This window comes from Rana temporaria, chromosome 7 (assembly GCF_905171775.1).
Source record: "Rana temporaria chromosome 7, aRanTem1.1, whole genome shotgun sequence".
Classification (NCBI taxonomy): Eukaryota; Metazoa; Chordata; class Amphibia; order Anura; family Ranidae; genus Rana; species Rana temporaria.
Window position 1 is genome coordinate 39193517 of NC_053495.1, and position 12895 is coordinate 39206411.

At 42.9% G+C, this 12895-nt stretch overlaps 1 protein-coding gene across 4 annotated transcripts in view; it reads left to right on the plus strand.

Moving 5' to 3' along the window:
* The window catches only part of ERC2 (ELKS/RAB6-interacting/CAST family member 2), a 1210774-nt gene that overhangs the window by 396140 nt on the left and 801739 nt on the right, over positions 1 to 12895 (plus strand). For all 4 annotated transcript variants that reach the window (XM_040359253.1, XM_040359254.1, XM_040359255.1 and 1 more), the window contains exon 8: positions 9908 to 10045. In XM_040359253.1, the coding sequence (XP_040215187.1) occupies positions 9908 to 10045 (138 nt within the window). The remainder of the gene's footprint in view (positions 1 to 9907; positions 10046 to 12895) is intronic.

The window sequence follows — 12895 nt, forward strand, 5'->3', positions numbered from 1 at the left end:
AGTCCGTGAAAGACAAGACTCAAGATGACTTTGATTTCATTGTATAAGCAGCGGAGTTGGCTGCATAGTTTGATTTCAATCACATCCCCTTTTGTCTGTTATATAAATCCCATGTATGTTCCTGTTGTACAGTAACTCAATGCTTATCAGGTTAGGCGGTAATTCACTGTTTATCCACAAGCATTATCTGCTTAGTTTTTTTGTTGTTCTCATGTTAAACACATGTCACAGTAATATATATATATATATATAGCTAAACTAGAGAACACCAGTATGGGATTTGCTGTAATTGATTTAGTGCCAGCCTTTCTTTTCAGTGGTTAAGATGCATCAGCACATTCTGTTAAATGATGGAAAATCCTTTTTTCAAACAAACTGCCAGTATAATCCCCGAAAACAAAGGCAAACCTCTCACTTTTTATTGTAGTCGGTGAAGGAAAATACAACCTAAATAAACAAGTTTGGCTTAATTACCTTTAGAAAATGTGCAGTCTCTCCTGCCGCCTTCCTGTTTGATCTGCGGTGATCTGATATTTAATAGCACAAAAATTCATGGCAGGCTGAATACGTTTTTCTTCAGCCTGTGTTTGAAAGGTATAGAGGATGACATCTGTTTGAAGCCAATCTACAAAAAATGTTACTGCAAAAAAACAACAAAAACAAAAAAAAAAATTATTCTGTTCAGCCATTCTTGGGATCAAATAGTGCCAGGTTAGTGATAACGTTTTTTTTTTCAGTGCAGTTATGCAATACAAGCATGGATACTAACTCTTTCCCAGACTACTGACTGGACAGTGAAGGGGCATTACCATACTGAGGCGTTAAAGTGGTGGTACAGTATAATACTAAACCCACTAAAGTGACTACCCTCATGCTATATTCAGAGATTGAACAAATCTTCTTACATAAGTCGTGTTTGTTTATTTGCAGCCTTCTTGTCTCTACAGCCATTCAAAGTGCACAGTTTACACTGAGCTATAGAAGGCAGGGGATGGGGATCTGCAAAGCAGAGAGCTGAGCGTAATATCTGAGTGGAGGGAATGAACACACACCCTCTACACAGTCTTATGGGGAAACATGCACAGCTGAGGCTGAGGGGGGGGGGGGGCATGGCCGCCCCCTGGAATTATGTGGTGTTGGCCTAACCTGTCAGAAATGGCTCATGCATGTAAAATAGGGAGGCAAGAGCAAAATGGGAATCACAGTACATGCTTTGGATTGAGGCTACTACATACTATAGAGGGATATGCTTTGTTCATTTTTAATTTCAGAGGTTTATAACCACTTTAACTGCTCTGCACTCTCTTTCTGTCGACTTTGATTTTACTCCAGAAATAAAGCAATAATTCCACCACTTTATAAAACTCTAGTTTGACCACATCTGGAGTATTCCGTCCAGTTCTGACCACCAATCCTCAGGAAGGATGTGCTGGAACTAGAAAAAGTGCAGAGAAGAACAACAAAATTAAAGCGGTTGTAAAGGTACCATTTTTTTCCCTAAATAGCTTCCTTTACCTTAGTGCAGTCCTCCTTCACTTACCTCATCCTTCCATTTTGCTTTTAAATGTCCTTATTTCTTCTGAGAAATCCTCACTTCCTGTTCTTCTGTCTGTAACTGCACACAGTAATGCAAGGCTTTCTCCCTGGTGTAGAGTGTTGTGCTCGCCCCCTCCCTTTCGACTACAGGAGAGTCAGGATGCTCTCTAAGTTGCAGATAGCGAAAGGAGCTGTGTGTTAGTGGGCGTCCTGACTCTCCTGTGGTCCAAGGGAGGGTGCGAGCATGACACTACACACCAGGGAGAAAGCCTTGCATTACTGTGTGTAGTTACAGACAGAAGAACAGGAAGTGAGGGTTTCTCAGAAGAAATAAGGACATTTAAAAGCAAAATAGAAGAATGAGGTTAGTGAAGGAGGACTGCACCAAGGTAAAGGAAGCTATTTAGGAAACAAAATTGTACCTTTACAACCCCTTTAATAAGGGGACTAGAGGACCTAAATTATGAGGAACGCCTACAAGCATTAAACATATTCTCCCTGGAGAAGAGACACTTGAGAGGAGATATGATAGCGATATACAAATACCTCAATGGTGATCCCAGGAAGAAAACTATTCAACATCAGGGAGTGTAAGAGAACATGGGGCCACACAATGAGACTGTAAGAGAAGCAGTTTAAACTTATAGGGCTAGATTCACATAGATCAGCGGATCTTTAGATCCGCGTGACCTATGTGATTTAAGATCCGCCACCGCACGTTTGAGAGGCAAGTGGGTAATTCACAAAACACTTACCTCCAAACTTGCAGCGGCGGATCGTAAATCCCCCCGCAGAATTCAAATTCCGCGGCTAGGGGGAGTGTAGCATTTAAATCAGGCGCGTCCCCGCGCCGATTTAAATGCGCATGCGCCGTCCGCAAATTTTCCTGGCGTGCATTGCTCCCAATGACGTTGCTAGGACGTCATTGGTTTCGGCGTGAGCGTAACTCGCGCCTAGCGCGTTTGAGAATCGGCGCGGGAACGATGGCTATACTTAACACTGGCTGCACCTTATAGAAGCAGGGGTAAGTATACTCCGGGAAAACCGCTACGTAAACGTGGTAACAACACTGCGTCGGGCCCGCGTACGTTCGTGAATTGGCGTATCTCGCTGATTTACATATCGTCGCTGTAAATCAGCGAGAACGCCCCCAGCGGCCATTTTTAAATTGCAGTTAAGATCCGACGGTGTAACACAGTTACACCTGTCGGATCTTAGGCATATCTATGTGTAACTGATTCTATGAATCAGTCGCATAGACAGGCCTAAGTCAGAGATACGACGGTGTATCAGGAGATACACCGTCGTATCTCTTTGTGAATCTGGCCCAGTGTGTTACTAATCCCAGGGCCCTGCATTCACTATATCTGGTCTCCCACAGTGCGCAGAACATGGAAATGCAATTATTTTAGCAGTATATAACAATCTTGTGATTTCTATCAGTTCTTGGTGAAGCTTATAGGAGGAGTTTTCATACAAAGCTGTCCTATGAGGCTGCAGGGCTCCTGACTCTCTGTCTGGACATATCTGGACAGTGCTGTTTGGCCCTGTGTTGATCACATGCACTCTACCAAGAAAAAAAACTCACCAACAATACACACTAAACTGAGCATGTGCAGCCTGACTCCAAAGGCTCTGTCTTATTTGGACTTGTCCAGGGGGGCAGTGCAGGGAGGGGAGGATCTGTGCATACAGGATCAAGCAACCTTTTTACACAATGCAGAGTATTATCCCTAGGTTCCAAGCATACTTTTCTGCATTGACAGACTGATTTTACTGTTATCGGTTTAGTAACACTTTAAGATGCGTAGGGTTTTTTTCACTGTCTGAAGGATAAGGATGTGGAACTATCTTCCACAATTGGTGATGTATTGAAAGTGCTGCAGAGCATGTTTGGCTCACACAGCTAGCCTCCATTCCCTCAAGTTAGGCCTCCTACACACGACCGGTTTTCTCTGCAAAAACCTGCAAGAAAACTGCTGGCAGAGCTTTCTTGCCGAGAAAATCGTTCGTGTGTACAAGGCTTTCAGGTTTCTCGTCAGGAAATCTGGCCAGAATCTCAATGAGAAAAAAAAGAGAACCTGCGCTCTTTTTTCTCATCAAGATTTTTGTCGGCCTGTTTCCCAACGAGAAACCCGAGAGTGTGTATACTTACCTGTCGCCGTGGTAACCCATGCATGCTCGAAATGACTTTGACGAATGCGCGGTAGCTTCCACGGCATAGGTAGTGTGAAGCAAGATGGTGGCAACAGCATTGAATGTGACGAGCGCATGCTTGCCGTACGCGATGACGTCAACTGCGGTTCTTTTGAAAAGGTCAGTGTGTACACTCTGGCGGCAAGAGATTCTTGCCAAGAATCTCATCGGGAAAAACAACGTTTTTTTCCTGACAAGTTTCTTGCCTGTGTGTACGAGGCCTCAGTCCTTACTTGATTACAGGAATGGAATACAAATACAGATGGAGATAATTATGCTAGCTGTATATAACAATACACTTGATTTATTATTAATGAATGCATGCATGAAATAAAAGCCAATCATTTATACTAGGGTTGTCCCGATACCGATACCAGTATCGGTATCGGGACCGATACTGAGCATTTGCGGGAGTACTTGTACTCCCGCAAATGCCCCCGATGCCAGATCCGATACTAGACCCCCCCCCGTCGCCGCCATCGTCGCATGCCGCAACGCCCCCGCTGCCTATTTAATCAGCATGCGGGGAACATTACAGCTTTCATTTGAATAGCTGTCTGTTCCCCTTGCTCGGGATTGGACGGGTGATCTGTCTATCAAAGTGCAGATCACCCGTCCAATCCAGAGCAAGGGGGAGTGTCTATACGCGGACAGCTATTCAATTCAAATGAAAGCTGTAATGTTCCCCGCACACTGATTAACTAGGCGGCGGCACCTAGGTATGGGGAGACATGGCTGCATATGTGGGGGGACTTGGCTGCATATATGGGGGACATGGCTGCATATGTCGGGACATGGCTGCATATGTGGGGACATGGCTGCATATGTGGGGGACATGACTGCATATATGGGGGACATGGCTGCATATATGGGGGACATGGCTGCATATATGGGGACATGGCTGCATATGTGGGGGACATGGCTGCATATGTGGGGGACATGGCTGCATATATGGGGGACATGGCTGCATATGTGGGGGACATGGCTGCATATGTGGGGGACATGGCTGCATATGTGGGGGACATGGCTGCATATGTGGGGGACATGGCTGCATCTGTGGGAGACATGGCTGCATATGTGGGAGACATGGCTGCATATGTGGGGGACATGGCTGCATATATGGGGGACATGGCTGCATATATGGGGGACATGGCTGCATATATGGGGACATGGCTGCATATGTGGGGGACATGGCTGCATATGTGGGGGACATGGCTGCATATGTGGGGGACATGGCTGCATATGTGGGGGACATGGCTGCATATGTGGGGGACATGGCTGCATCTGTGGGGGACATGGCTGCATCTGTGGGAGACATGGCTGCATATGTGGGGGACATGGCTGCATATATGGGGGACATGGCTGCATATATGGGGGACATGGCTGCATATGTGGGGGACATGGCTGCATATGTGGGGGACATGGCTGCATCTGTGGGGGACATGGCTGCATCTGTGGGAGACATGGCTGCATAGATGGGGACATGGCTGCATCTGCGGGGGACATGGCTGCATTTGGGGACAGATTTAAATAAAAGTTTCGGTATTGGCGATTACTTGAAAACAAGTATCAGTACTTGTACTCGGTCCTAAAAAAGTGGTATTGGGACAACCCTAATTTATACATTATATTTGTGGAGTTCTGCTTTGAATGAAATATATAGCCATTTAGGGCATAATTTATTTCTTTATATATAGTGAAAACTTTTATTTTAATAAATATATATTTATTGGGTTTGAATAGAGGTGTTTACATGTTGTATAGGTTGGAACAATTAAGAATGGTATAGTTTAGAAAAAGATAAAAGGTTACAAGAACATGCATGTGATAATACAGTCAGCAAGTGAAAAGCCACGGTATGGCAGTTCAATGTCTAAATTATCTTGAAATTAGGTGAATATGGAATATTGCAAATCAGTATTAGTTACTCTTTTATTCCAGCAGGTGGGGCTCTAGGCTACCTTTTACGTGTTTTCTGGCATTTTTTAGTTCCTGTGTTGTAAAGAAAGTTGCTGTTTATAGAACTCAAGCTGAAATTCATACATTAAGAAATTAATTGCAACCGTGGCTTTGAAAAAACACGAGCCTTTACAACCCCTTTAAAGTGGTATTAAACTCACTTTTTACAAAATTGCTGACAGCTATGTCTTCGTAACAGAATTGACCCTAATGTTTTTTTGTGTCATAAATTCTTCCCCCTGCCTGTCAGCTGTCATATACACTGAACTGCACATGTACAGCTGAGCGTACATTTCCAGTGGTGATGTGACTCCTGTGCGCATGCATGGAAGTGACTTAATCACGGCCCAGCCATTCAAGCAGCCAAACAGATGAAACCTAGAAAGAAAACCAGGGGAAATGGAAGTGCCCAGGACCAGGGAAAGCAGTGACAGCACTGAAAGATTTCCTTTGACAGGTCAATCTTTCTTAATGTGTTACTACGTAGTGCATACTAGCACATTATAGTATAAATCTGCAGGGGGCCCGGTTTCATTTTTTTTTATTAAGAGTTTAAAACCACTTCAAGTGTACATCTATGATAGGGCTGTGTTTTGCCAGCATGGGATGCACAGATGTTCTGCGCATCTACGTGTATTCAGTCCTGTTGGTATGCAGCGGCTGCATAGACACAAACCACTTCTCCCATTTTGACAGACGTGGATGCGTGTCCCCAAACTCAAACGATGTGCATTCGGGGACACACATCTGCACCTGCACTGATTGGCAGCAGCATCCGGCTGTGTCCATGCTGGTGCTGCATCCCAGGTCACATGAACAGGACTGCCTACACCTGTGCATCCCTGTGTGGGAAAACACGGCCCTCATACGAGTGTACACTTGTGAAAATGAGGCCTAAAGAAGCATCCACTGTGCAATACAGGCACCTTCAGGTCCAGTTAGACAGCAATGTTAGTGCCTTATGACTCCTAGTGCCCAGGGTTCTGTAATATACAAATCTGGAGCTTTAAAGGGGTCAAGCACATACCAATATGATGATTCAAACAATCATTCAATATGATTAAACTGATCAGATTGGAACAATTGTAAACCAAATAAGCTCAATTCGATCAATTTAGTATGATCTCTATTAATTTCGGTATCACGTTTCATATTTTATTTAATGTTAAAGTGGATGTAAACCTGATTCATGAAATTTGAGCTGGGCTCATATATCTGTAGTGATTTGTTATCTCTCTTCAAAGCACTATGTCCCGTAGCTGTCTCCTGCTCCATTCTTCTGTTATCAGCATGATAACTTCTGACAAGTTCTCCGTCACATATGATAAAAGCAGCCAGAGTTTTGTGTTGGGGAGGATGCTATAAATAGTTTAGCAGAGCCCTGAATGAGCTGAAAGTCTCTACTTATGTGTAGAGCGAGGGTGTGTGCTTTTCCTCCAATGATCTGTCTTGGCTGTATGCCCAGGCTTCACTGCAGTGCTAACCAGGAAGAGAAAATCTCCTAACATGATGTGCACATTCTAAACAGTATATAACAATGAAGACAGCAGATATACATGTAAAACTTATGTAGGGAGATTTGTTTCATCTATGTGTACCATCTAAGGCTGATACCCACTTCACTGGGTATATGTGAGGGTTTACATCCACTTTAACCTCCCTGGCGGTATGATTCTTTCTGGTTTTAGGTGCTGAAAGTGGTATAATTATTTTGCAAAAACATTTGGCATTTTATATTGTAGGCCTGTAATTCTTAGGAATAACTCACTTGAATCTGACCAAACAGGAGTCTAGTAGACATCTCGGGTATGATAAAGTTTGAAACACAAAATCATAAATTATAATTTAATAAATAACTATAAATAATTATAACAAATAATAATGTAATTATAATAAAAATTATTCAATAATGTAATCAAATCAAAAACACAGAAATTTGCTCAGTTGCAGAATTGTCGCTGTCATTACTTTTATTGTTTGATGACGAATTTCCCCACAAATCACTATCGCTCAATTCTGCAAGTGATTCTAATTTATTATCGCTGTTTTCTAGCTGATCTAAAACCACTTTTGACATAAAGGGACACTTTTTGGTTGCTATGGACAATCTCCAGTTTCCAGGCAGAAAGAACAGTTTTTATTATATAAAAGTACATGTAGGGCACTGGGCAGACCACTAGGGACAAGGGGTGTGTATTTTTTACATACAGTACTGTAATCTATAAGATTACAGTATACTGTATGTATTGTGTTTATTTACTTTTTTAAATTTGGCACCTGCACTGTGTGAATCGAGCGAGGAGGACACCACTCGATCACACAGCGGGGCGGCATCGCAGGATCCAGGGACAAGGTAAGTAACTTGTGCCTGTGGACTCTGCGAGACTATAGAAGAAAATCGTATATTATTATTATTATTTGGGTACAGCGCTGCATGACCGTGAAATTGTAAGTTAAAATAACAAAGGCGGCCAGCCTTAGTTATTTTAACTAACAATTGCACGGTCATGCAGCGCTGTACCCAAATAATAATAATAATATACGATTTTCTTCTATAGTTTTCCTTTAGATTTACCAAAAGCATATAATATGAGGTCAAATCTAAACACTTTCAATTTGTATGCAATCATGCAGGCCCCTCTACTACACAGTTGAAGGAAATTTAATAAGAAAATGTTATGGTGTATGGCGAGCTTTAGTGCCATATAGCACAAAATGGCCTGGTCATAAAGAGGGGTAAATCTTGGTTAAGGGGGTGACATTTACTTTGAAGCTTGTGTACAGATGTGTATATGATTATCTCTGGTCATATGCAGTTCAGTTCTGTATATATTATTTTGCATATGGGATAAATATCCCGAAGGGAAGAAAACAAAGGTTAGCTGGTATGTTTTTTGTAAGATGTTTGCAAAGATCCACAGTGTAAACCGACTGTATTCCAGTCTCTATCTGATTAGTGGCGGAGATCAATGAAGGTTTTTTTTTTTTTCGTTTGGTTGGGGTACAGGTATAAGCACTTTTCGTACTGGGTTTTGATTTGTCACAAAGGGCCAGATTCACAGAGCAGATACGACGGCGTATCTGTTGTTCTATCTATGCGACTGATTCATAGAATCAGTTACGCATAGATAGCCATAAGATCCGACAGGTGTAATTGTTTTACACTGTCGGATCTTAAGATGCAATACCGCGGCCGCCGCTGGGGGGAGTTCGCGTCATAAACCAGCATCGGGTATGCAAATTAGGAGTTACGGCGATCCACGACGGTTTTTCGCGTTCGCTACGTCGCCGCTAGTCTAGTTTCCCGTCGCAAAGTTAGTCTTTTTTTTGTGCCTTAACTTTATACAGCAATCATTTGTCTGTATAAAGTATGGCCGTCGTTCCCGCGTCGAAATTTAAAAAATAACGTCGTTTGCGTAAGTCGTCCGGGAATACGGAATTACGCTACGCGCGTCGCCGTTTTGAAAAAATTACGTCACTTCGCGCAAAGCACGGCGGGAGTTCGGAAACGGAGCATGCGGGGTAGGTCCGGCGCGGGAGCGTGCCTAATTTAAATGGCACACGCCCATTTGAATTGGCCCGCCTTGCGCCGGCGTAGGTTTTCATCGCAAGTGCTTGGTGAATCAGGCACTTGCGATGAAAAATTGCGGCGGTGTAACGTATCGATACGTTACGCCGCCGCTCATCTATGTGAATCTGGCCCAGAGTTTCCAAAATTTTGATCTTGCATGTACGACCATTACAAATTGTAATGAGTTACCCCCTCACCCTAAGCTCTTACAAAAATCCTCATTCTCTACTAAGTGGTTAGCACTTCTGCCTAGCAGCACTTGGTTTGTTGGTTTGCATGTTCTCCCTGCCCCTGTGTGGGTTTGCTTCCACGCTCAAAATAAATGCTGATAGGTTAATTGGCCCCTGTCTAAATTTTCCCCAGTATGTGTATGTATGAATGTGAATTAGGGACCTTAAAATGCAAGCTCCTTGAGTGCCGGGTCTGATGTGGAAGTACAAAATGTAAAGTGCTGCATAAATTGGCAGCGCTATATAAGTACCTGTAATAAAAAAAAAAAAAAAGTACTGTTCACCACTTACAAGAAAGATCTGTATCACCAACTGTACAAAGTTTCACTTTTGGAAACACTGCTTTATTAAATAAAGGTCTCACTCTTAAAACGTGTTATCTTTAAACTGATACCTTGTTTTTCCTTTCTTATAGATTGAAAATCTTCAGGAACAGCTTAGAGATAAAGATAAACAGCTTGGGAACCTCAAAGATCGAGTCAAGTCACTACAGACCGATTCCAGTAATACCGACACGGCCCTTGCAACCTTGGAGGAGGCGCTCTCTGAAAAGGTAACTGTGTCCAGAGCCCACAGGCTAAGGGGTCTGTTTATGAAATGTTAAATGTGTTATTTTATCAGAATTCATGGAAAAATCATGAGTGAAACCATTTTACATGTTTTAAAGTGGTTGTAAACCCTTACAGACCACTTTAACCTACAGGTAAGCCTACATTAAGGCTTACCTGTAGGTGCAAGAAATATCTCCTAAACCTACACGGTTTAGGAGACACTTGCAGAAAAGACTGCACCGATGTCTACGGCACATGCGTGCCGCATTCGCACTGAGCGTGCCGTTAGTGAAGGCGATCGTGCCGCCACTGACGGCTCCCGTGTGAATGCGTGAGTGACGTCATCGCGGCTCCGGCCAATCACAGCGCCGGAGCCGCAATACCCAGAAGTCACTCGGGTTTCATGGCGGCGACTTAGGAGAGGAACGAGTGTCGCTTCGGGGCTTCGATCTCAGGTAAGTAATTCATAACGAGCTAGTATGCTATGCATATTAGCTCATAATGCCTTTCTCTTGCAGTTTTTTTTTTAAAGAAATGTTTGAGAGGGTTTACTTCCTCTTTAATATGTGTGACATTTTATTTTCTGATGTTTAAAGTAATTGTAAAGCTAAACATCTTTAAATTAGGATAACAGACATCTTATACTTACATGCTCTGTGTAATAGTATTGCACAGAGCGGCCCCAAACCTCCTTTTCTGGGATCCCCCGCCAGTGCTCTAGGCCAGTGGTCATCAACCCTGTCCTCAGGACCCACTAACAGGCAGCACAGTGGTGTAGTGGCTAGCACATTCACTTAGCAGCAAAAAGGGTCGCTGGTTCAAATCCAGACCACGACACCATCTGCCTGGAGTTTGCATGTTCTCCCTGTGTCTGCGTGTGTTTCCTCCGGGTACTCCGGTTTCCTCCCACACCCCAAAGACATGCTGGTAGGTTAATTGGATCCTGTCCAAATTGGCCCAGTATATATGTATATATGTGTGTACGACTGTGTGTGTCAAGAGCCTACGGGGTAAATGACCGCACCAGCCAGGAAGACACTGGCTGCAAAAAGCGCCTAGAGGCGATTTAGTTCGCATGTGTAGCACTATACAAGTAATTCATTCATTCAACAGGCAAGGTTTGCAAGATAACTGAAATACAGCATGAAGATATAATTTGCTGCTCAGTGAAAGCAGTATTCTAGTCTGCATCTCCCCAAGGTAATACATAAAACCTGGCCTATTAGTGGGCCCTGAGGACAGGGTTGATTACCACTGCTCTAGGCTGGTCCTCTTCTCAAGATGTTGTCATTATATCCAGGCTGTCTTTTATCTACGCATACATTGCAGATCTGACTTCTTCAGGTAAAGCAGATTTTTTACACAGAGTGTTAAAGCTGCTATCCAAAATGTTTTAGTAATATGGGGGAGCAATGAGGAGCTTACTACATCCTTTATGCTCAAGCACTGTTAGATGGGATAGCAAGAAGAATGACATGAGTCACTTTAGGATAGGGGTCTCCAAACTGCAGCCCGGGCACCAGATGCGGCCCTTTGGTTGTCTTTATTCGGCCCACTGATATGATACACTAGTCTGCCCTCTGACACCAAAAATGGAGCATAATTCTTGCCACTGACATCAACAATAGGGTAACATTTCTACCACTGACACCAGCAGTGGGACACTATTCCTCCCCCTAATATCAAAGATGCAACACTCTTTACTCCTACTGATGCCAGAAAAAATATCTATTCCCACTGGCCACAGTCCAGCCCCTCTAAAGTCTGAAGGACAGTAAACTTGCCCTTTGTTTAGAAAGTTTGAAGACCCCTGCTTTAGGGAAACTCAAGTTCAAGATTTTCCCTGATAAGCTGACTACTCTGGGCTTACTTCCTACAACTGCAATTAAATGCAAAATGTTAAGAAAAAAAACTGTTTAGCGTGCAAGCAGATCTTGCCAATGCAAATATAAGTAAAACAGAAACATATTGTTAAGATTTCCCCATGTTAGTTGTTAATCAAGTAGAACCCCCTCTAACAGATGTGTTTGACTTCTCAGCCTGTACCGATGACAGGCCCAGTAGTCTTCCCTTTCTAACCGGCTGCAAGTGCGTAGAAGTGTTTATTAAATGGCCTTCTTATACAGTCCAGTTTTATGTAATCATAGTAAATTACACCAAGGGAAAATGAAAAATCATGAAAGCCACATGTTTCCTAGAAATTCTATTAGATAATGTGCAAAGAAATGGTTTTATTGACAGGATTTGACTTTAGAGCATGTGAACAAATAAACAAGATTCTGTATTAGGTGCAAAACCAAATTGTGTGTTTCTTAGAAATCTTCAGTGTGGGCTGCTGTTCATTTTCACCTTCTGTAAAAATTGAATGTATAATAAATGAAGTAGTAGAAACAGATGCCGTCCATTGGGGCAATGCATGTTCTGCTACCCTATTTGGTTTGTGTCCCTCTGTTTGTCCTATTTTTACTATTTTTAGATTCCCCTCCTTTTCTTTGTATGCGTGTCACGTTCTACCCCCCTTTTACACATATTCCTACCTAGTCTATGAACTTTATTGCCAAAGACAAGGAAAAATGGCACATAGGCATTACAATGGCTGAAGGGGAAATGGGTAAAGTAGAAATTGGAGGGTGCTAAACTGAGCTGATTCTCATAAACTGAAATGGTTGACATACAATTATCACTGTTAATTTTTCCACGAGTGACTGTTATCTTTTGGACTGACAACTCCAGTGCCAGAAACATTAAAGCAGTGTTACAGGTTTGGTTAGGCTTAACTAGTTAACTCGTGGTCAAGGGTTAAGGCATGGTTGCTCAACATGTGGCCCTCCAGCTGTTACCGGACTACAAGT